This window comes from Betta splendens, chromosome 9 (assembly GCF_900634795.4).
Source record: "Betta splendens chromosome 9, fBetSpl5.4, whole genome shotgun sequence".
Lineage (NCBI taxonomy): Eukaryota > Metazoa > Chordata > Actinopteri > Anabantiformes > Osphronemidae > Betta > Betta splendens.
Window position 1 is genome coordinate 7,477,338 of NC_040889.2, and position 24,291 is coordinate 7,501,628.

General features: G+C 46.4%; 2 protein-coding genes across 2 annotated transcripts; both read left to right on the forward strand.

The window, feature by feature from the left end:
* The first annotated feature begins 412 nt into the window (after nt 1-412).
* Nucleotides 413-12,407, forward strand: yaf2 (YY1 associated factor 2). The gene is made up of 5 exons (XM_029164121.3): nt 413-655; nt 1,063-1,185; nt 8,955-9,110; nt 9,246-10,117; nt 10,210-12,407. Exons 1-4 carry the CDS (start codon nt 630-632, stop codon nt 9,496-9,498), a joined length of 558 nt encoding a protein of 185 aa, XP_029019954.1. The 5' UTR covers nt 413-629; the 3' UTR covers nt 9,499-10,117; nt 10,210-12,407.
* A 362-nt stretch (nt 12,408-12,769) lies between these two features.
* On the forward strand, nt 12,770-19,927 carry gxylt1b (glucoside xylosyltransferase 1b). Its single transcript, XM_029164118.3, has 7 exons — nt 12,770-13,193; nt 14,118-14,316; nt 14,400-14,531; nt 14,652-14,903; nt 15,025-15,148; nt 15,393-15,565; nt 18,768-19,927. Exons 1-7 carry the CDS (start codon nt 12,991-12,993, stop codon nt 18,927-18,929), a joined length of 1,245 nt encoding a protein of 414 aa, XP_029019951.1. The 5' UTR covers nt 12,770-12,990; the 3' UTR covers nt 18,930-19,927.
* Nucleotides 19,928-24,291: the final 4,364 nt, after the last annotated feature.

Sequence of the window (24,291 nt, forward strand, 5' to 3'; positions counted from 1 at the left end):
CTCTGTATGATGTAAATAGCTGATGTAAATAGCGTCTGGGTATGACGTACGATGTAATGCACAAAAGAGGAAATATCTTGCATGCGACGCACCCTAGCAAAATGATGCATTCAAGCACATTTAATATTCACATGCAACATGACAATAAATGGAGGTTAGGTTATGTCCGCACGCTAATATGGACGTCTTTTATGCACACCCGTGCAACGCTTGTCTGGAGTTTTTTTTATTAAATCGAGCATTGAATAAAAAAAATCATGTCTCCAGCTTTATGTTAAATAACACCTTATGCATCGTTTAAGTATAATTATTACGAGTGTTTTACATAGGATAATCAGCAGAGCTTTGGATGGTCGCGTTTGTTCAAATCATATTCGTCAACCGGGAGAAACAAATACGAGCTTCCGACGGGTCCGTGAACGCGGCGGAGGTCCATCAAGAGGAATGTCAGCCTCGGGAAGGAACCCAGCCTGTGATTGGCCGCAGCGAGCCACGTGACCATTTCCCAAGCGGAGTTTCCACGACAGCTGGAAGCCGAGCGGCACAGGCGCATCGCTTCTCTGCTAAAATTATTGGAAATAACCAGACTTCTGCCCAACGCAGCGCCTCCACGTAAACCCTGGTCTGGCATGGGCGACAAGAGGAGTCCCACAAGGTAACGGCCGAGGTCACGCGTCCCAGATTTTCAGTGTGAGAAAGGGGAGAGGACATCGGAAAAAATGGGTTTTCTCCACGGTCCCTCTCCCTAGCCTCTCTCTCTCTCTCCCTCTCTCTTCTGCTGTATGTGTGTGTGTGTGTGTGTGTGTGTGCGAGCGCGCGCGCGCGCGTTCAAGGTGTGCGCGCACGGGTGTTAAAACCTCATCGCCAATTACAGTGTCGGATCACAGCGCGCTTGCAGATGATTTCCCAAATCCTTTAGGCTTATCCAGATGTTCGCTATCGATAGCCGTCGTGGATGCGAGCTGAACTACTTCCCCCGATTTTCCTCTCTCCTCTCTTATTATTCTATTTTTTTTTCTTAATCCCCTGTTTGTTTTTACATTTATTGTTTTTTTATTAAAGGCCGAAGCGTCAACCGAAGCCCTCCGACGAGGGGTTTTGGGACTGCAGCGTGTGCACGTACAAGAACACGGCAGAGGCTTTTAAGTGCATGATGTGTGATGTCAGGAAGGGGACATCAACAAGGTAAGTGCATGTGTATACACGTTACATCTGGTGCGCTTGCATTAGCTGCTCTAAACGGGGGTTGGGGCAAGGGAGGCATTTCTTTAATGATAAAAAAGATATAATAAATAAATAATATTTTAACCCTCTTATACGTTCAGATAGTAAACAAACATTTGTTGTATCCATTGTGTTAATAGAGTTTCCTTCCTTCAAACTTAACATTTTGAATAGATAATATTTAGCCTTTTCACATCTCTATCCTTTCATATGAGACTCATACACAGCATGTAGGTACACACGGTCCCCATTGTTCCTGTGGCTATTTTCACTGACATCAGTGGTTTGAAGCAGGAAATGACTTGAGCCTGATTCAGACACACGTGTCTGTGTTACAACAACAGAAGGGGCCTTTATTAGCGGGGGTGTGTTGTTCCGTGCACCCGTGAGACAAAAATAATAATACTATTCAGGAAGTCCGGTTGAAGGAACAGATGTACGTGTATTACAAACCAAAACAGCGCAGGGGTGTGTAACACTAGAGTAAAACACTGGTCATGTTACACAGGAGCTTATATGTCATTGGCCGGTGCGTCGCGGTATTGAAGAACCCAACGTTGCATTGCAGAAGGACTCAAAGCAGATCCAACTTTTTTTTTCTTGTGCACAACACTGCATCGTTTCAGCGGAGCCCCCCGTGGTGCCGGTCCCCGCTGCGTAAACAGAAGACACTTCCCTCATTGAAATGAATGAGGAGGGCTGCAGGGCAAATGTCTGTGTGCATCCAGCCGTATTCCTGTGAGTGGCAGTCATTATCAGAATGAAAACACCACGGCGGAGGGTGAAGGAGAGGAAGTGGAGCTCTGTGTTCAAACAGTGCGCTGTTCCGCGAGCTCCGGCTTTAATGCGTCGCTAATTATCCTCCACTGCATTAGCACAACTTTCTTAGTGACATAACTACGACAGAAACAACAACACATCAGTGCGGTTGTCAGCTTTGATGTCTTTTAATATTTCCATGTGATGCTGATGGGCTGGATATGCCTGTGTGTCGTTGCCTATGTGTGTGTGTGTGTGTGTGTGTGTGTGTGTGTGTGTGTGTGTGTGTGTCGTTGCCTATGTGTGTGTGTGTGTGTGCGTGCGTGGGAGGGCTAGTTGTGAAAAGAGGTTGTCAGAGCAGCTGCCAGACAGACAACCATAGCTCATTACTATGCAACAGCTTAATCAGCCTGCTGTCATCACACGTACACACACACACACACACACACACACACACACACACACACACACACACACACACACACACACACACACACGTACAGATGCAGTCAACATGCAAATTTCACACATGACCGCATACTTATTCATACACACGTGGACACGTTCTTCATAAATACACACGCTGAAGTGGGCAGTCGCTTGTTCATCCAAACAAAGACCCGGAGCAGCAGACATGCTGTTGTCACAGGGTCCGGCTTATTGCAATTGAGCGTTGATTATTGAGGGCACTTCAGCAACTCTGGTGTGCTTCTCTACAAAGGCAAAAAAAAAAAAGCCCCCGGCGTTGCCAAGAAGCTGTCTGAAGCGTCACCAAAAAAGCTGTGACACTCTGTCTTCCCCATCTGGGCAATTTTTTATTTGGGCGGCGAACTTGGCAAGGACACAAGGACCTAGAGCTCCTCGCTGCACCCCCTGACACCCGGCGACAAATTTAGAAAGCGTCCATGAGAAGGTCTTATTTAATGTTAATAACCCCCTGTCTGCCCAAGCTGCTGTGCTGCAGTGCTGCAGGAATGTTGTAGTATTAGTGTTGTCATGCTTGTGCGGGAGGCCACACACACACACACACACACACAAACACACACACACACACACACACACACACACACACACACACACACACACACACACAGGCTAACACTGCAGCAAACTGGCCATAGAGGTGGTCACAGGTGTTGATGACCACACACTACAGACAGAGGAGCTCCTCAGCGCGTCAGCTGAAGGTGCTAAAGGGCAAACGACCTGCAGCGTATAGACGCAGGACGCGGTGAGCTCCCTCGCCGCTTGGCAAACAAGCGTGACTGAGCTATTACTGTGAGATAATAAATAAATGCCCCGAGCGTCCGGCGGCGAGACGAGGCGTCCTGTAACCCCAAGGTCGCGGGTTTGACGGCGTACATCAACGCATCACTCGTCGCCGCTCGATAGCGCCGACGTCTTGCATGAAATGTCACTTTTCGCACAGACTCAGTCAGTGCTGGAGGTGATGGATGGTATAAATATGCGAACATCTTAGGCCAAGTTAGAGAGGGCGGGTTTGCATGCAGATAGCCATCGGGAGATGAAGATAAATGTTTTATGAAGTGGGGGTTTGGAAGATATTGCCGCCTATATCCCTCTGATGTGGAGAGATGAGCCGGCGCTGGGGCCCCAGAAGCCGGCGGCGCTGATGGAGCGCACGCTGTTGAGCTGGGACCGAAGACAGGCATACATCAGCAGGATTGGGCTCGCTTATCGGCGGAGATGGAATGAAACGGGAGAGAGGGGGGGAGACAGATTGACAGAGAGTCTGTCAGTGGCTCAGAAACAGAGACACGCAATGGGAAAACGTTCGGAGCCTGCTCTCTGGCCGCAATACTGACGCAGGTACTGGCGTGATTAATGTGGATTATTATGTTGTTTCTGTTACTTTCTGTAATAAAGCTGTTGTACAGAGCAGCCTTATTACTTTGCTTCAGAGGAGGTGCCTACTTTATCTTCCTGCAACTTTCTCTCAGACCCAGGCTTTTTTTTTAAGCAGCAGCAGCAGATAGAGGCTGCAGCAGCGGCGTGGCACTTGATAAAAGCAAGGTCACAGGTGCTCCTTCATATCGGCCCACGGGCCCGGGTGGCCTCCCCCTGCACCCGCGGCCGTCGCACTGGACCGTGAACGCGAGACGCCGCCCCGACCGACAGCTGTTGAGCCCAGCAGCTAAACTTGGTTAGCCCGGCGCTAACAGAGGGCCGTGCCTTTGACCTTCTCTGGCGCCCGCCGCCTCCGTCTGTTTGCCGACGCTGAGCTCCGACGGGTCGGGACCACCAGGGAAACCGCATGCCTGCGCTGCCTTCAGGAAAATAGCTTGGCAGCGTTCTGTTCCTGCTGCGCCCGCTAACGCGTCCGCTCATCTCCTTTTCCCTCTCTCCCTTGGGAAGTCAGTGTTGTTTTCGTTCGTCTCCCTCCGCCGGCACCGCCCGTCCTCCCTGAGAGCAGAGCTTAACCTGGAGCGTCTCTCGGCGACAGATTGACTGATGAGCAGGTTTTGTCAGCTGCACATAAACAAGCGCAAACGCCCTCTAGCTCGCTGGAAACCTGTCAGGTTTTTACCATCCTGCACGTGAGATCCCCCCCTTCGCAGTTCACGTACAGTGCACACCAGCCAAATTGGGGCTCCGTGTGCTCTGAGCTGAGTTTGCAAAATAAAAGTGGGAATAAGCAGTTAAACTTTTGTCTGTATATCTTCATATACCACTTGGGCAATAATGTGTGTTGACCTCTACAACTCCATTAAGAATATTATTTTCTTTTTAGTACAGTATGTCTCCATCCACCCATTTGATAATAAATAATAACAATAATCTGCTTCTTCAGCTGCCAAGACGTGCGGGGGCGAATGCTTATTCAGACAACACAGCCAGAAATGTTTGGGCTGACCTCTTTGACCGCGGTGTTAATGCTACTGCTCACTAGTATTTCCACTGTGATCACACCAGAGTGCAACGCGTTTTCATTGCGCCTCGTTCGTTTTCATGTCTGCTTATTGTGCAACGGTGGTTGGCGTTGCGTCACGTTCCTCTGGGAGCACGGCCGCGTTGAAAACATCACGTAACCAAACAGGTTATATGAGGAGCTGATATTACCACACACATTTAACACACTAACAAAGGAGAATGAGTGATTGGAATGGCTTCAATAAACGGGAATCGTTTCTGTATCATCAATCAGTGTTTTATAGCGATGGGATCCTCTAGTAGCATCAGGCTCTGTCATGTGGGTTAGTGGAGTTAGCCCTCACATCACATACAAACACCGAGCGTACGCCGGGGACAATGGAGCTGGCTGTTATCGCGTCACTGTGGCTCAAGATTATGGCTACGTGATAAGCCTGTAATTACTGTAGTGACACTGATGCATGACATGCTGCTGTGGGAGTGTGTGAGTGTGTGTGTGTGTGAGAGAGAGAGAGAGAGAGAGAGAGAGAGAGAGAGAGAGAGAGAGAGTGAGCGAGAGAGAGAGAGGGGAGAATGCGTAGTGTGACTAGAAGGCTGCAGAAGGTGTCATAAACCACAGGACGTGGAGAGCCATCTGTCTTTTCCACTCTCTCTCTTTTTCCTTACACACACACACACACACACACACACACACACACACACACACACACACACACACACACACACACACACACACACACACACACACACTCAATGGTAGCATGTACATGCAGGGAGCGACATTAATCATCAGCTTGGTGGAGCCCCTGGGAGCAGCCTACAACCTGCTAGGAGAGAAGCCGACACACACACACACACCTACACCTGGATTTGAAGGTGCTCAACGGGGCATAAAATGAGCTATTTCACAATGATGTTACAATCATCACAGAGCAGCCAGATGAGGTTTGCTTATAGCTGCACGCTCCAGTGCCTATTTGCAGTCCATCCGCCATTCTGTGGGCTGTTTGCTCGTCACAAACACACCGGTCAAGTCTAAATCACATGAAGCCAAATGGTTTTCTAGATGGAGTGACTGATTTAAAGTCATTGAACAGTCACAGAATTTGATTTCTCGCAGCCTGGGGGAATTTTGGTGGGCCAGTCTTTTTACAGACGTTATTATCATCACGTGTCTGTGAACTGATTCTGGCTCATGCGCCGCTATCGCTCAAATCAGGAAGTAGCGTTGATGCTCCGTTTGTCCACCGTGGCCTCAGAATTTCTCCACTTACAGAATCAGTAACAAGCAGAACCGGAGGAGTCATTTTCTGCCCGCGCTCGCTCGTCAAGTGCTGTTTTTTTGTCCTCCCCGTTTTGTGAGCGCAGGCCAGAGATGGGAGAGTGGGAGGTCAGCGGGTGCATCAGGAGGAGGGGGGGAGTGCATGGGGGCAGAGGGGTGTGATAGCGATGGCTGACATGCATGCATGCATGTGTGTGTCACATATTTGGGAAGGGGTCAGCTAGAGTTCCTCTGCCAGTGAAGTGCGAACAACCAAAAATCAGCATTTGTATTTTTTTCCAGCTCTCATTTAAAAAGGAAAAAAGCAGTGAGCGGCTGTGAACAGCAGGGGTTCAGAGAGGCGCTCATTGCGCGCCGCACTTATTGAGCTGATCAATCTTGAGCATAACGTGAACTGGAGGGCGACCAATTTGAGGAGGAACGGGTGCCAGCAAAACAAGCGGGTATAGTCACATTCTCCCCATCACATAAAGAGATTATGATTAATATACACCGTTTTCTTTCTGCTCCCCTTTTTTCTAAATTCAATGTGTTTAAGCCGTCCTCGTAACGGCCTAATTTCCCAGCGTGGGACTCCATTAGCTGCTGCAGAATGGATGGCATCACTGGAGCAAATATTGATTGGAACAACTCGTAGTATTAATGTCAGAAAGAATGGGCTCTTACATTAGGCAAAGAAATTTCTGTTGGAGTCAATAGGCACATGAAACACACACACACACAGCCTCCAGATGGAGAAGAGCAGCGAGGGCCTAAGTGCTAAGATAATAAGCATTTGATTAGGTTAAGAGAGGCAGCTCTGTTTGGGTTCGCTGCTTAGCCTGACTGTAACATTAGGACGTGTGTGTCCTCTTTCACCTCCAGGTGATTGAGTTACCGCCATTCGTGACAGACTACTTGATTGTAATATAGGAGGAAGATCGAATGTACAAACATGTTTGTAGCTGATAGTGAAGATAAATAGAACAAATCCTCCAAAGCCTCGTTCTGTAGTGCTCATTAAACACCAATACGTGTGAGGCAGTCATCAGTCATCTGTGAGGTGAATCCCTCCAACCACATCCTCAGTCACACATAAATCACAGGGTTGCCACAAACGAGACAGCCTGTCGTCGTCCGGTTATTATTTATATTTTAGCGGGAGTGTCGGAGTAAAAGTCGGCGTCAGAGGACAGTGGCAAATCACTCGGGCCGGCAACAGAGGGCTCAGCGGCCTCTGGCTTTTATTTAAGAAAAGCAAGGCGTCAGCAGTTCTGCAGCCGCGTGCTGACAAGACAGACACATTAGAGGATCTCCACATCTCCTCCCCATCAGACGCTTATGTAGGCCAAGAGACCCATTTGCATTTCACTCCAGCCTCACTAGCAACACTGCATGTTCTGTGAAGGCAGTGATAACTCCGGTAAAAGAGTCTGGGTGAGACGCTTTGAAGCCGGGCCTAATTTAGGTCATCCCAGAAATGTTAAACAACGGCTTTGCCCCCAGAACGAGACGACAGACCGGCAGACGTGACGTCCATGCAGCACGTCCTCTGAGACACAGGCAGAAGACTCTAACTTCCAGTAAATGGGCCACCAAGGCTCATTTTAGAGATGGAGATGCTCCCACGCTTGGTCAGGTGCTTAAACTCACTCTAATTTGTGCCCAGAACACATCGCTTGGACTACGTTCAACCCTTTCAGTGCTTCAAAGGGTCGTCTACAGGTTACCACCAGAGCCAAGCAGTTACCACCACAGGTCATGTTCATTCCTAAAGAACATGCAGAAAGGCATTCAGGTAAAAGCTGTGCAAAGCTGCCGATCCACTGTAACGTGTCACGAAGCCGATAAAATGGGCTCATGAAATATGAAAACGTCTGAGCTCTGATTACAAACACGGCTGCTGGACGTGGGCTCAGGAAACCGACACCCTCCTCCTCCTCCTCCGTTATCAGCCGCTCGCTCACGCTTCATCTGCACGTGCGCAGTCATCTGCTGGTGCCTGCGTCACACACACAAACACACACACACACACACACACACACACACACACACACACACACACACACACACACACGTGCGCGCGCACACACACACACACACACACACACACACACAAGCGTTGGGTTTGTGGGTGCAGCGAAGTGCATTCATACATGGAAACGTGCCTTTGCATGCGTACGTGTGCGTGTGTAGAAGTGTGTGCGTGCGCACTAGATGCGTGCACTCTGTGGACAGATGGCTTCTTTTCCACGTGCTCAGACTCCTGCCGGCCCCTCGAAGCGGTCGCACACATACGACTTCAGGCCGTCATCACCGTCACTAAAAGACTCAACAAAGGCTGAATCAGCTCGGTTAAATGAGGAATTTGAGGTTGAAAAGCGTTTGATGGCACCTGACTTTTTGTATTTTTCTTCCAGCATCGCACTATCCTCACTCATTATGGCTTTATTTATTCCGTCCTCTGCATTCACTGTGCCTCGCACACTTACAATTCCCACCACATCTTTGTTTTCACTGAAACAGGTCTCATCCTGTCAATGTGCAGCGCTGTGAGAGCTAAACAAGCCTGTGCAGGTATATTACGCATCTCACAGATGGCTGATTCCCGGGCTTTGTGTGTGTGTGTGTGTGTGTGTGTGTGTGTGTGTGTTAGGAACACTTCCATGCTAACCAGCACTAGCAGTGACTATGGGCTCTAGCTAGCATGAAGCCGTGTGCTCCCTGCGATTTTTTCTCTCATTAATCTGCCACGCGTGACACCCCCCCCCCCCCCCCCCCCCCCCCACCTTCCCACAACCCCCCCCCCCCCATGCAGGAAACCTCGTCCCGTCTCCCAGCTCGTCTCGCAGCAGCAGGTAACGCAGCAGTTCGTGTTGCCCTCGCAGCCCAAGAAGGAGAAGAAAGAGAGGGTAGAGAGGGAGAAGAGCGACAGAGATCCGACGCTCAAGAAGAACGGTCACAAGAAGATGAGGTAAAGCAGCTGAGGCCAGGCTGCAGGGCATCGGGGGGATCACATATTACAGGATTCAGGAAACTCGAACCTTAGCTGCTGTTTATGTTTGTGCCTGAAGAAAGTTTCTCTTCAATCTTATCTCCCGTCGATCAGGCCGAGGTTAAAAAACATCGACCGGAGCAGCGCCCAGCACCTGGAGGTGACCGTCGGGGACCTGACCGTGGTCATCACAGACTTTAAGGAGAAGGCCAAGCCCTCGGCCGCCTCGGCCACGTCCTCCAGCACCGTGTCGTCGGCGGACCTCCACAGCCAGAACGGCTCCAGCTCAGAGAACACAGAGAAGGGGCTGTCCCGCTCCTCCTCACCCAGAGGAGAGGGCAGCTCGGTCAACGGAGAGTCCCACTGAGTCCCGAGGGCCCAAACCCGCCATGCCCCCCCACACAACACCTCATCTGCATCTTTCCACGCTGGGACACCGACACATCAGATCTGGCTCCATTTTGTTCAAGCATCTACACTGTAGCGTGCGAGAAGCATCTCAGATTTCTACCTTGTATGCTTTGCTTCAGACGCACCTACACAATCTATAGTTTTATTAAACGGCCCCTATTATGCAAAATCTCCTTATTAGACATTCTCGTGCACTTCCTGCTTTTTTCACATTTTGCCAATTCGTCTAATCCGGTGTCACAGCGGTCTGCCGTCACACAGCCCCACCCCGGGTTTGCTCCAAACACCGCCCAGGACAAACTTCAAACTCAAACTGGACTTCCACCTTTGCCGCTCATTCCGACTGCAATTTTGTTGACAATGATGTTCCGACCCACAGTGAAGCAGTTTCTCCTCACTTTCGGAGCAAGACAGGACGGCTGTGCTAAACTCTTGTTATGAACGGACGGGTGCTGATGACACATGAAGGGCTTTGCATGTCTGGGGACACCACTTCACTCTGACTGCTTGGAGAATGAGGGATGCAAACGGTGGCTTTGTTGAAGTAGGAGCCGGGGTCCAAACGCTACAAAACAGTAAGTACTTAGAACATACTGTAGCTTAAGTAACAGCTCTTATATTTGCAGCAGCAGCACAATGTAAATACAACAACTGTATTTCCGTACAGACAGGCACATCCCAGTTAACGAGGAGTATGGCATACGTTGGCGTTACCATGACGACAGGAAGGAAGCCGTGACCTGACCTCCCCTACGTCGCACAAGGAGGCGCAGGGGTCACGTCTCGTTTGCATCCTGAGCACATCACACCCCGAACGCAGGAGACTTGGAAGTGCACGTTTACAGACAGGAGATGTACAGACACCTCACGGAGGCATCCGGGAAAAAAAGCATAATAGGGGATCTTTCACACAATTCTGCAACCTCATCCTCAACACCATCAGTGGCAGGCCGAGTGACTTATTCTTCCCTCGTGGAATTATTAGCCTCTGTGCCGACCCATTATAAACCTGAACCATCTGCTGCATCATTTCTCAGTGTCTCCGTACTGAGCCACCAGCCTGACAGTGAACCATTTACCAGATTAATTGTGGACTGCCTCTGTGGCAGAGTGGAGAGAAGCCTTTGACACTGGGCAGCAGATGTAGGGTTTCTGGCAGCATTCACCGTTTACTGTAACGCTTGGACCAGGTAATGCTCGCGCCCATGCAAAGGCTTTGGCGGAGGCCCATTTTTAAACGGTGCAGGACGGTAGCACACATATAGAAGGAGAACACTGGTGCTTGTTTTTAGTTTGTGGCTCATGTCTGTTTCATTTTGTGCATTATACAATGTTGGCCATGAGGTTTGAATAAGGCTTCATTGTTCATAGAATAGAAGTGTTTATGCTATCTGAAGCTTTATTCAGGTGTATGAATAGAAATTTAAAGAGTAATGATTAACTTCCTAACTTTGCTGTCATTTGAAAGCACTAATTAGGGCTAATTCAAAATTGTAAAAAACAATGTGTGCGACCTAGATGGAATAAATTGCCAAATTGGGTTAATATATGACACATAATCTTAACCAATACAAGCTAATCAGCTTCTAGTTTGTGAAGTATATGCTCTTGTTGCCAAAGCAAATCATGTGTGGCAGACGTATTGCCAAGGAAACATATATATATAGTTGCCATATATATATATATATATATATATATATATATATATATATATGGCAACTGACTATGGCAACTGTATTGTGTCATAACCTTCCAAGTGCACGTCATCCACATGTTTTAGTTCAGTCGGAGGTGAGATTGACACCAGTGTTCTCCTTTTAATCTGTGCTGCACAAACTGCGACTGTGGCCCAGTGAGAGGCCGCACGGCGTTGGAACTGTTCTGCACCCACAACGGACCCACTTTGGATGCTACATGGTGCTTACCCAGTGGAGAAAGGGTTTTGACTTTTGGGCACACGATGAAGACGAACTGGAGAATCACTGGGATGTGATAAGACTTCAGGAACTGAATTCCTTCATTTTGTTGTAGAAAAGTTGATGAACATTAGAAAATACTTTACTCCCAGCAGAACTAAAGATCACTTTAACTACACAATAACTTAAGAAACCTGTAGAATATCTACACAGATACAATGGATATTTCTGAAATATTGTACTACTATGTTTTGATGTGGTCGTATTATCCATTATACCATTGTTACTGTCAAGATTTTTACTTACAATTTAGCACATGTACTGAGAATTGTCATGGCATGATTATATTCTGATCTCAGTACACTGTGAAGAGGCTGTCTTAGTTTGTTAGTATGGTTTATTGTGTCTCATGGGTTCACCACACTAGCTGGGACTAGGCCTGTGGACTTGTGGGAACTGCGCACACACACACACGCACACGCGCACACACACACACACACACACACACACACACACACACACACACACACATTCGTTATTTGGTTGGAAGACACAGTCATTTTTTTGTTTTATTGCTTTGTCATGCTTGGTTGTTTAAAAATGTGTGAAGTTGTTTAATACATGTCTGGTTAAGAAAATAACGGGGAAAATCATTCCTTTAGCATACGATCTTAATGTCTGGCTGTTTGGTTTCACACGCTGTTTATTTTATTAGGCTGAACATCAATGACTCAGTAACCGTGGCTCATCCAAACAACGCATGCTGGATCGGTTTACTTCATCAATTAGTTACATTAGAACTCCTCCAAACATAAGGACACACGCATTGGATCAAAAATTAAAATAAATACACCAGTCAGTTATTTTCCACACTTCATGAAAATGCTATTGACTTGCGGGTCTGTTTGTCTAATGCAGCCACCTCAATAAAGACGACTAGTCACTTAAAGCCATGAATGGGTCTTTTCAGAGGTGAAATCAATTGCAAGTTGCAGCAGACAGCGCCTGAGGGTGGAGGGGGAGGGAAAGGGAGGCATCAGCTCCGCTCATCGCTCCCACCCTTCCCCCACGGACGGAGTGAGACCCCGTGGTTCTGTCGCATGATCTGGATCAAGGTAAACAGATGAAGCGAAACAACGAGCCGGAGGTTTCATGTTGCCTTCAAAATAAAAGCACACAAGCGTACGCGAATGGGGGAAGCGGGTGTTAATACCAATCAGGATAGAGGGTGTGCCCTAAACATCCAAGCTCTAAACGTCAAGGACACTGACTTTTGTTCCCAACGCGATCACGTGGATTAGAAGCTTATCTTTGCGCATATTAGTTTGGATGAAGACAATTGTAGCGCATGGAGGTAAAGCCTTGCAGCGCTCTAACGCGGCCACAAGGCGGCGCCATCGCCGCGTTGCGTCACCCCAAACGTTTTCTTTTGTAAACGTTGACCGGAAGTGCGCTACCGCTGCGCGTAGCTCGACGCTGCCTACTACACGCTAGTCCGTGTGTCATGACGAGTTGCGTTTACAAACCGGATAATGCGGCGCTACATCCGTGCACTGACGCTGTGCACGGTGTTTGCCGTGTTCTCCGGCTTGTACGTGTACAGTAAGTTGTTCTCCTCGGACGTGTCGCCCGGAGGAAGCGGCTCCAGGAAGGGGTTGGTCCCGCAGAGGGCTCCCAGAGCCCGGCGAGGGCCAGCGGGCAACGCTGGGCCCCAGGGGCCGCACTGGTACAATAGGTAGGCTGGGATCACTCGGTTTACTGCTGCTCAAACCTATTAATATAGGAATTATAGGAATGAAAAGTTGAACTGGACGAGCGCCAGCAAATAGACGCTGTACGGTGCTTGTGATGTGTAGGAATGTGGCCCCATCAGGACGATGGAGCCTCATTTGTCTTTTATGGTTGTTGACAGTGACGTGAGGTTAGTGCCGAGATGTTACATTCACCTTAAATTATATTAGATGAACACATCAGTACTTAAACACTTTGGTTATTTTGCATTTACTTTGGTGTTTACGTGATCATTTTATCCGTTTTGGTCATCACCTGTGTATATATTTACCTAATTCATTTATTTCTTATTGAATTACAAATATTAAAACTCTTAAGAGAGGCTCTGTCCTCTCCTCCAGTCTCAGGTCTGTGCAAACAAAATTAACTTGACTCTAATTCTTTAAACTTCATTCTGCCTCATTGCCATTAAAAGTAAACAAAGATGGATTATTTCCATAGGGAGTCTAAATAGAAGCAGCAATCACTGCAGACAAAGCCTAAATGAGTGTGTACTTAAGGGAACTAACGTGAACCAATGCACTTGCAAATTGACACACTTCACATCTCACAGAAGACAGGTCAGGTAATTTATCACATTAGATAAGGTTGAACTGAGGAAAGTTTGTTCTAGTTCATATTAAGAGGAAAACACAGTTGTTAGTTAAAGATTTGCTCATTATTTTTGAGAGGGACTTTTACAGTTCTGCCATTGCTAACAAACTGCTGTATGATGTGGGGCTGGCATTTCCAGCTAGCGGATAATTTGATTTGCCATGAGCTATTACATCACTATTATACAAGACCCAATGCATTGGGATTTTCTAGACTTTCTCAGAAGGTTTGATAGCTTCATTTACAACATCTGTGTCATTGTCATCACCCTCAGGTACATCATGCGTCAGTGGGGTCACAAGGATGCTGCTCAGAGCAGACCCGAGCCTCCCATGCACCTGGCTGTTGTCGCATGTGGTGACAGATTGGAGGAGACCGTCACAATGATCAAGTCTGCTGTGCTTTTTAGCATCAAACCCCTCTACCTGCACATCTTTGCTGAAGATCAGCTGCATGCAAGTTTCATGGAGGCTGTAAGTAAACTGCTTTGTTGGTGGCAGTGAATGACTTGGGTTTGATTACCAGTAAGCAATTAAAAATGCTACCTGTGTTCCAGATGGAGTCATGGCCTGGCTTTATTCGATCTAAGTTCAACTACACCGTCTACTCCATCAGCTTCCCCAGCGAGAACGCAGCAGAGTGGAAGAAGCTCTTCAAACCCTGTGCTTCACAGAGGCTCTTTCTACCTGTAAGCTTCTAAAGGAACACTTCTCACTGTTTTTCATTTCAAAATTCTGTTATTCTGACAAAATTCCTACAGCACACACCACTAGCTGCACCTGTCTGTGCCTTTTTGTAATTCACACAGCTTATTCTAAAGGACGTGGACTCCGTCCTGTATGTGGACTCAGACATTCTCTTCCTGCAACCTGTGGATCGTTTGTGGGCATTCCTATCAGAGTTCAATTCCTCCCAGCTGGCTGCCATGGCCCCTGAGCACGAGGAGCCTCGGATTGCCTGGTACAACCGCTTCGCCCGCCACCCTTTCTATGGCAGGACCGGTGTCAACTCAGGGGTCATGCTAATGAATATGACAAGGATGAGGGCCACATTATTTAAGGTACTGGCTAAGACAGACTACGCACTTACTTCAATTGGCCACAAGATGTCCTCCTTTCACTGCAGTCAAAGTTGCTGTGTACCTCAGCGAGAACTAATATTGCATTTGTGTCTTCTGTCAGAACGACATGACATCAGTGGGGTTGCATTGGGAGGAGCTGCTGATGCCCTTACTGCAGAAATACAAGCTGAATATAACCTGGGGTGACCAGGACCTGCTCAATATAGTCTTTCACCACAACCCTGGTAAGCAAATACAATAACCTGCTCCAACTTTGTATCAGGATGCACAGTAATACCCTGAATTGCTGTAGACAGTCCAGATGTCCATTTTACACAGTTAAATATCAACACATACACACACACACACACACACACACACACACACACACACACACACACACACACATATATATATATATATATATATATATATATATATAAAAGCCTATATAGCATATATAAGCCTACATTATTATTTAATTTCCAGAGTCCATGCTGGAGTTTTCGTGCCAGTGGAATTATCGTCCAGATCATTGTATCTATGGCAGCAACTGCGCATCAGCTGAAGAGGATGGCATCTACGTACTGCACGGAAACAGAGGGGTTTACCACGACCACAAGCAGCCTGCCTTCAGAGCCATTTATCAAGCCATTCGCAAGGTGAGCACGTCTCAGTGGGCCTGTGGTCATGCCATACTCCCTATTTTAAAACCCTGTATACGTTTTCTTAAAGTGATTGTTTTGTGCCAAAACATGGATTGGACACAGTGGAGTCTATGCACAGTTCAGTTTAGAAAGAAGTGTTAGCTGTAAAAAACAACTGTCTAGATGAATGAGGGGAAAATCCATTAAAACGGGCTACACTGCCATGAGAATCGCAGAGTTTGGCATTATCTGATGCTGCTTTCATGCATAAAATTAACTGCATTTCCATTAATAACTTTTTATAGTTCTTTTGAGCCACCTTCATCAGTTACGCGTGTAAAAAGCTTTAATGTCCATGCATGCTGAACGAGTGGGTGATCAATTTTATTGTTATTGAAACCGAATGAAAATGAGAATTGATCAGGACGTGTAAAGAATAGTGAATCACATTTATTCGGAGCGGCCTGAGTGGAGGACACGGCCAACTATTATGACTGGCGAATTGCTTTTTTATGGCCTCGTCATTTATCTTGTCCTACAACTAAACTTGGAATTCAGAAACTGATCCGTTACAAAATAGACGGAGGCACTTCCATCCTGTCGATCGTGTCTTTCTGTAATTAAGCTAAAATTAAAATGTTGTAAAACTAATTAACCGCAGCTGAAAGCTTGGATCAGTTCAGACTGAAGTCTACAAGACTTGGTCCACGCTGACCAGCAGGATTCACCCCCTTTGGCAGGAGGCTAGACTCAAAGCTAATTTCCCCATGAGGATGTTTATGTGTTGTTTAGCAGCACTGTAATGATATTGATGACAGGAATGGCATTTACTTAATGAAGCCATCAACGTTCACTGTCTCATTGCTTTCCTATTAACAAAGCATTGAACATAGATCAGGACAATGGCTGATCCATACCCACTTCATGGCCTGCAGTTAAGATTGTGGCTTTACAGGACAGGATCAATTACAACAGTGGACACATAGGCACTATATATGTGCTGCGACAAGTGAGCACAGACAACCCCCCACAGGACCCCCCCGGCATGCCTGGAAACATGGGTATCAATACTTGTACAGATATGATTAAATGTGGTTTGCCAGGGGGCAGGCGACAGGCTGATCATCTGTGTATTAATTTCTCAATACAGAGCATTTCATCAGTTTCAACTTGTTCATTCTCAGCAGAACCTCAGGCTGCACATCCACCATTACAGAGTGAACATGCAACATGACAGGGCAGTGACAGCCGGGGAAATAAGTTTAAAGAATTAATACATGAACTACTTAAGAGATTTTTCTCAAACTAATATTCTAGTTGTGTAAACACATAAACTAGTGAGAATGGGAGTGAAATTAAACAGTTTCTCCTGTCTACCGGTTTGCTGGGAGGCAAATTATCAACCATAAATTGAAGCTGATGATGAGTTCCAAAGGGGGCCTGTCAGAAATCTGAGGCGTAGCGCAAAAACTGTGCTAGTTCACCATACATCACAACACAGAGGCAGTGTGAAGCGGTTAGCCGATTTCAAATATTCACAACACAAGCAAAGTGCTCCAGAAAGAAAAGAACCGGAGTATGGAGGCAGTCCAAAGGTGTTAAATACAGAAGCAATATGTGTAACCTTCTGGTAATCAAATAAATAACACCAGTTCCTGCTACTCTGTGTTTACTCTTATTGTGTTTTTAGAGCTGTCCATATTGCAATTGAAACTAATGCAAGCGTGGGGGTTGTCATCCTCACACAAAGACTTGGGAAGAGAACCAGCAGTGCTCCTCCCTGCCCGGGCCTCCAACAGACCACAGCAGTCTGTCCGTCGTAAAGCGCCTCCTCCCTGGTGCCGCTCGGCCAGGAAGCCGCCGTTACGTTTTTACAGCCGATGGTCCGTTTAGAGTAGAGCCCGCACACCAGCAGCGCCCCATCAGCCGCACAAAATCAATACGCCAACTGTAAATGCAACTTTATGACCGATGTGTGTCTGTACGTGCTCGTTTGTGCTCATAAAAATGCCATTTTCTCAGTGACCCAATATCACCCACCCAACTGCAAGCAAATGAGCTGGCGTAAAAATGGTAATTCCCCTTTGATTTCCTCTGAGCATTGTAAAGGCTCCTTCATTATTGGGAAGAAATGACATTTCTTCTGTAATCCCCGTTATCACTGGAAGGTAAGCCTATAGCATAAAACTGACTCCAACAGCATGGACGGCTCTATGTTTTGCCGGGCCAAGCGATCAGATTAGATTTGGAGTCCCATCTGACTCCAGTGTGCCTTGCGGATTTGGTTTTTAATTTATCCAAGGAAGGATATCTTCTAAGCCCGAACGCTGCCCAAAGCGCCACTTTGTTTTCTCACCAAGGGAACCCGATGATCAATTCCACAGCAACAGCAGGGGTTGGGAGCAGGCCTCAAGGGAGGTTTGATTGTAGCTTAGGATTTTAGATGCTCATTTTAAATCTCATGCTTATGTGTGCTACATACCACTACTTGCACTTTCTAGCTTGAAGAAAAGGAAAATACAGTAAGAAACCATGACTAGTTCACACTGGCTGATAAAGGTAGCTTCATATTAAAGCACAAGCAAACAGTCTGCTCAGAGCAATCCTATCATTAGAGCAATGCAACAGCACAAGCTCAAAAATAAGATGAGAGAGTTTGTGAGAAAGTGGCCCGTCAGTCTGTTTTGAAGGATCTGATGACCAAAACAGGTAGAAAGCCAGCTTCCCAGCGTGAAGGAGCTGGAGGGTTTCAGCAAAGAGCTTCAAAGGGAAATCCTACAGGGGCATGGGGAGACTGAAAATTGGATGCCGTGAAAACTATAATTCAGTGGTGGGCACGAGGTCTCGGAGGAGCAGTCACCTGAGCTTAAATCGGAGAAGAAGAGGAGGACGTCTTGGAGAAGGAGTTGTCTGAGTCCTTGTCTGAAAACTGCCTTTTGAGATGCTGTGGCATTTAATCAGATGTTAAGAATTGTTTCAACTACAGACCTGGTGCCATTGAAATGACGGAGAGTCAAGGCTCCTAAAATGTGAGCATCACACAGCCTCCGTATAAATGGAAGCACAAATTACGCCCTGTAAAAAACAGAGACGGACCACCGGAGACCCAACACCTCTGCTGCACTTGATCTGTGTTTATTATTATATGCGCTGTCATGATGCAGTTTGTGCCGACTAGCTCAGTAAGGTGCAGTAATGAACTGTTTTGTCGTTCCAGTACTCCTTCGGTACCGACCCCTTGACTTCTTTGTTGGATCCCCTGCAAAAGGATCTGCTGAAGACGACACACACGTACTGTGGTAAATCCCACACGCTCTTCACAAAGAGACTGGCTCACAGCCTGGCAGACGTCAACAGGAAGGTTCCACGTGGAGCGTGAGGAAAACCAACCAGCACATTGGCCTCACGTTGCTAAACAGGCTCACCAGTATAACGAGTATATATCAAGAAACAGTTTTTGCACCTTTACTCAAAGAAATGCAACTTACTTAGTAATAAGTAAACAAGTTGCGTTTTTCACTCTTCCCCTTGTCTAAGAATGCACATGTTTACCTCCTGTAAATTGCCTGGAATCTAGTGTAAATGTTTTTGCCGGCTGTAACAAAGCGGATGCACTGAACTTTGCTCCACGTGTCCACATGGATATTTTGGAGTGGCGTTTGTGCTAACAAGCATCTAAACTCTTCAACTGAATCCCCTTTGGGTACTGACTGAATGTGTGATATACCTGTAAAAGTAAAGGCTCGGGGGAGTAGCTCTTAACTTTCCATATTGGAGATTTATTGAACTGTGTTAAACTGTTTTTCTAAATGATCCATTTCAGAGACGTTTGCACTGGATCACCTTCCAAAACCACAACCAGAATGTGTAAAGTTGTTAAACCGCTCAAAGTAATTGTTTAAATTTATTATGGGAGTTTCCTCTATTTTATTGGCAGGTGTTGATGCTTTCTACTGTTTTACAAAGGTCATATCAAGAAATAATACTGTCACACCGTGCCTCTGTTAGTTTTACTGCTGTGTTTTTGTCATGTCCGGCTCGTATTTTATGATTCTATAAATAGTCAGACTATATGTGCACATATGCTGTAAATTCTTCGGTTAGTTTAAGATACATAGATTCATGAAGAGCTGAATATTTTAGCGTGTAAAGGTTTTAACAAATCCTGCTGATCATTTCAATAAGCTACGTGTTTCCTCCTGATGCCAAAGTATTTGTTTTTTATATAAATGTGTGTTTTGCACCACTGAATGTAATTTTTAACACCAAGTGCTGGATTTTAAATGCTGACTGTACAGTTAGTTTGTTGGTAAGCATATAATTTGTGAAATGACCAAGTTACTTGTTTATTGTATTAAATGCTGTTTATATATTAAACATTTGCTTTTGTTGTATTTGTCCAGCAGAGTCAACAGTGGAGAATAGGATTTGTTTCAAATATTACTTGGTCTGATAACTTTCAAAAAATGTTTTATCGTAAAGGAACACCACTGATAAAGTTATTCCAACATTTTTATTTGCTTATGGCAGTGTAAAGCTTATTAGTTTGTGCGAGGAGAGGCTCTAAAAGCATTTAACTTGAAGAAGATTAATACTACATTTCTATCGCCTCCGTGAGCCGATCAATGGACTTGCCAATAATCTTTGATTAGGCCACCTGAGGTGCTGCGCCGCCTTCGCCTCCGCTCTAAGGTGCTCATAAAGTGCAAGTGATGGGCCAATAACGCTGCGCCATAGCTGCCCGTGTGTGACACTTCACAGAACAGACTATAGGGGAAGAGTGTTCTTATTCCCATTAGGGGGCGAACAACAATCCGTTTATGGCTCTGAAGCAAGTTTGATTCATTGCACTAGAAATATCCTTCATTCATCACCATATATCCATCTGAGAGCTTATCAATTACCTTTATTGACCTGTGTGCCTAAATGCAACATATAACACACCGTGTCCTCTGGGAGGGACAGAGAGACAATGGCTTGAATTGAGCACCATGTTGAAAAAATTCAATACTGTCCTTCTTCCAAGGTTTCATTTTCCTGAAACGACATGTTTTATGTCGTTATAAATAACTACTTTTATTTCTTTAGAGCCATCTCAGCTCGAAGAGAGACTATTCAAAATAAAAACGTGACCTCCAGCCTTTGGAGGGGGCCTGAATGACAAGGAAAATGGGGACTTTACAAAATAATTAAATGCAGTCTGTTATTGTGAGGGTTTGTGGATTTGATGGACAAAGAAAAATAAAAAAATAACTCAATACGTTTGGCCATTTTTCCGTGCGGTCACAGGACAGATTGTTGAAGAGGAGAGGTGAGTGCCTAAAGGGAGGACAGAGAAAAGGTTGATGGAGTGTGTTGGCGATAAAAGAAAAGAACAAGGCCGTCACAGCCAATGCTGCAATTAGCGCATTTTATCTTTTAGAGATTGCTTTGCTGAAAACACTTGAAAGACTGAGATTTCCAGACACGCAGTGTAATACGGCGGCCTAATTAGGAAATCTATTCATTGATCGAGAACGGTAAACAACCACCATTATACGTAAAAAACCCTAAACAGACACCGGCACAAAACAGCCACTGAGCTAAAGAGAAGCTGTGAAAGAAGCCTAAAGAGGTGGATGAGTGCTCCATGACGGCTGACTCTTAATGGAGGAGCATCCACTTCCTAAAAAAACTGAAATAGCAGGCACAACAAAAAATTTGTCTTTGTGCAACTACATCAACTACATGTGCCTACATCACCCACAATGCAGCTGCCTGCATTCATTCTCCATAATTCTGAATCGAGCCTTACAGATGTCGGATCCCAAACATGCACAACTCATTAATAGCCTGGGTCTGTTTGACGGCTGCCATTTGCCAAAGTCAACTTTATTTAAATAGCATTAGAGACCTCCAGTGGATAACGCCTGTGCACAGCTTGGCAAACAGCCGCGGTTTTCCTTCATTCGAGCTGCCAGAACACACACACACAGCTCACTTCCATCATCACCGTACACTCAGCAACCGCCACCTTGCCTTTATGCTACACGCTGTACTAGGCCGACTGTGCAGTGACTGAATTAGGGAGAATCAGATGTAAATAATGCAGCTTGTTACTAATAAAACTCACTGCGGGTCTAGGAAATACTGTGATCTCCGCTGCGCTTCTGTGTATCTATCATCACAGATAGAACGCTTTGATCCAAAGACTACAGCGACTTGCTCATAAACCTTTTCATATGGAAAGATGACACAGGACAGCGTGTGTCTAATTTTGACAGCTTGAACCCAGTGCACACGTATGGATGAATAATGCACAGGTTCGAACAAACACTGATGGCAAAGGAAGACACACACACACACACACACACACACACACACACACACACACACACACACACACACACACACACACACACACACTCTCATACTTGAGGATGTATGTCATATCCTACTCCTAGGCTGCACAGCAGGGGGTCATTTACATGCTGTAACAGGGTCTACATATCACTGCTGTAGGAGATGAGAGCGACGGAGGCACACAGGCCTGAATGTTTACCATAAAATGTCATGTTCTGAGTTCCTTATTTACATGTGTGCGACTCCAGGGTACATTTGATGCCCAGCGAGGTGGAATGTGACATTTTTTGCTCTCACCGATGCAGAATGTGCCTCAGCGAGTCATGTTGCAGAGAGCGAGAGAGAGAGCGAGAGCGTGTGTGTGACGGGCACTTTAGCAGATTGGTTTATTTACTTCACAGCTTATTTTCTGTGTGTGTTTGTCAAATTCGATATGGCCGAAGCCCATGCCATGAAACCGAGCCAAAGCGTAGTCTGTCCAGTTCCCGGCTCCGTCTCTGCCTTCAGGAGGAGCCAACAGGGACGCGAGCACCATCATCATACTGTGTGTCCATCTTTTTGTTTCACCTTCAGATTCCTTCTTGTCGCTTCCCAAATCTCGCTAGTTTTCAACAACCAGTCATTTCCTTTTTGCTGCAGCGGCAGGCATGCAAACCTCCAAAGACAAACTCTGCTGCATCTACAAAAATACGCACCGTGCTCATCTAACATCTTCAAGAAGCGGCAACAGATTGTTTTCAAAGACCGAGCGCTGCAGACGCTCTCACCTCCAAACATTTCACGAAACCAGCGTGAGTCTGCGCATACTCAGGAATGCTAGCCTTGGGGATATGAGCTAGCGTCGCTTTGTTCCAGACCGGAGGCGCACGAGAGCCCGAACAAGGCTGCTAAGTAAGACAAATGCATCCAAGGACAATGAGGCGCGGTCTTATTTTCAGGCTTATTTTGAGCTGCCTGCAACAAACGGGACGCTCTGAGGGGGGTTTGAAAAAGCTTCGCGTACCTGGTTTTGCTAAATATAAAAGCAAGCAAGTGCAGAGCTTGAAATTCCATAGAATATTTGTCAGGTTTGTCTTGAAGGGTATGTTTTACATACAGTGAAATATGCCTATTGGCTTTATTACTGGGAGAAAACAACTGGTGGGCGGCCATCTGCCTCCACTGGCTGCATTGAGGCAACAGTGAACAACTGTCCAGGTAGAAAAGTAAGCGTGCACACAACTTTCACCACTGTACATAAATTAAACAGATGAAGACTACAAGGACATTTTTTCTGCAGAGCTGGAAAGCCGCACAAACCTGCATTCATATGCACAAACATCGTCTCAGACCTCAAACTCATCGGCCCTTCACTGTCTGCAGATCCCACATAAAACTTAAAAGCCAACGGAGGTGGGGTGTGTGTGTGTGGGGGGGTGGGGGGGTGCAGATATCAGAAATGAGCCTGGCCCCGGAGCTTTTATAGCCAACACACGGTGACCCACCTCTTTTCCCTGCCGCATCCCCATCGCGCAACAATAGATTTCCCATTACGGCCCCAACCCCCTCCCCCCGCCCCCCCGTCCCTCAATTACAGCTGGACAATATTTATCCCCAGAGTGATCTGATTCTGGAAATACCTCCGCGCGCGGCTGTGTGGGGCTGATGTTGGCGCACGTGTGCGCATAAAAAAGGATTACGCTTTTTAAAGCATATGTGCCTGCGTCCAGAGCGTGGTGTGAAGTGTGTAGCTTCATTGTGCTCCAGCAGCCCATCTTCTCCTTTCTCTTCCTCTAACAGACCTCTTCATACTCCCTCCCTCCCTCCCTCTCTCTCTCTCTCTCTCTCTCTCTCTCTCTCTCTCCTTCCCCTGTGAGCTTTTCAATTAGGTAATTACAGTGGAAGTGAATAGAGCCTGTCTGGACACTGGCGCTCCATTGTAGAAGCACCTGTCCTCCCATAGACAGCAATTACCTGCCAGGCTGGAGGGGAGTTGCGGGCTATTGTGTGTGCGCATATATTTGTGCGCGTGTGAATCCCTGATTGTGTTTGTATCTGTCTGCGCAGCCTGTGTGGCTTCTGTGAGTACATCTATGCGCAAGAAGATGCTGGGTGGCGTTTTAGAAAGCTGATATTTATGAGTTTATTACAATAATAACATTTTTTCATTGTGAATATGTAGACATTGATGGCAGCAAAGCGTCTGTGCCTGAGTTATCGCTGCTATTAGTATTAAATAATGATTACGGCGTGTTTACAAGGATTATTTAAATATTAAACTTTTATGGCAATTTGCTCAACATCCATTTGGTGTTTCTTCAGGCAGCGGACGTATATTTGCCCAAATTACACCCGGGCGGTTGTTGCACCCGTGTCTTGCTCCAGCAGCTCCCCGGAGTGTTAATTTACGCCTGGGTCCA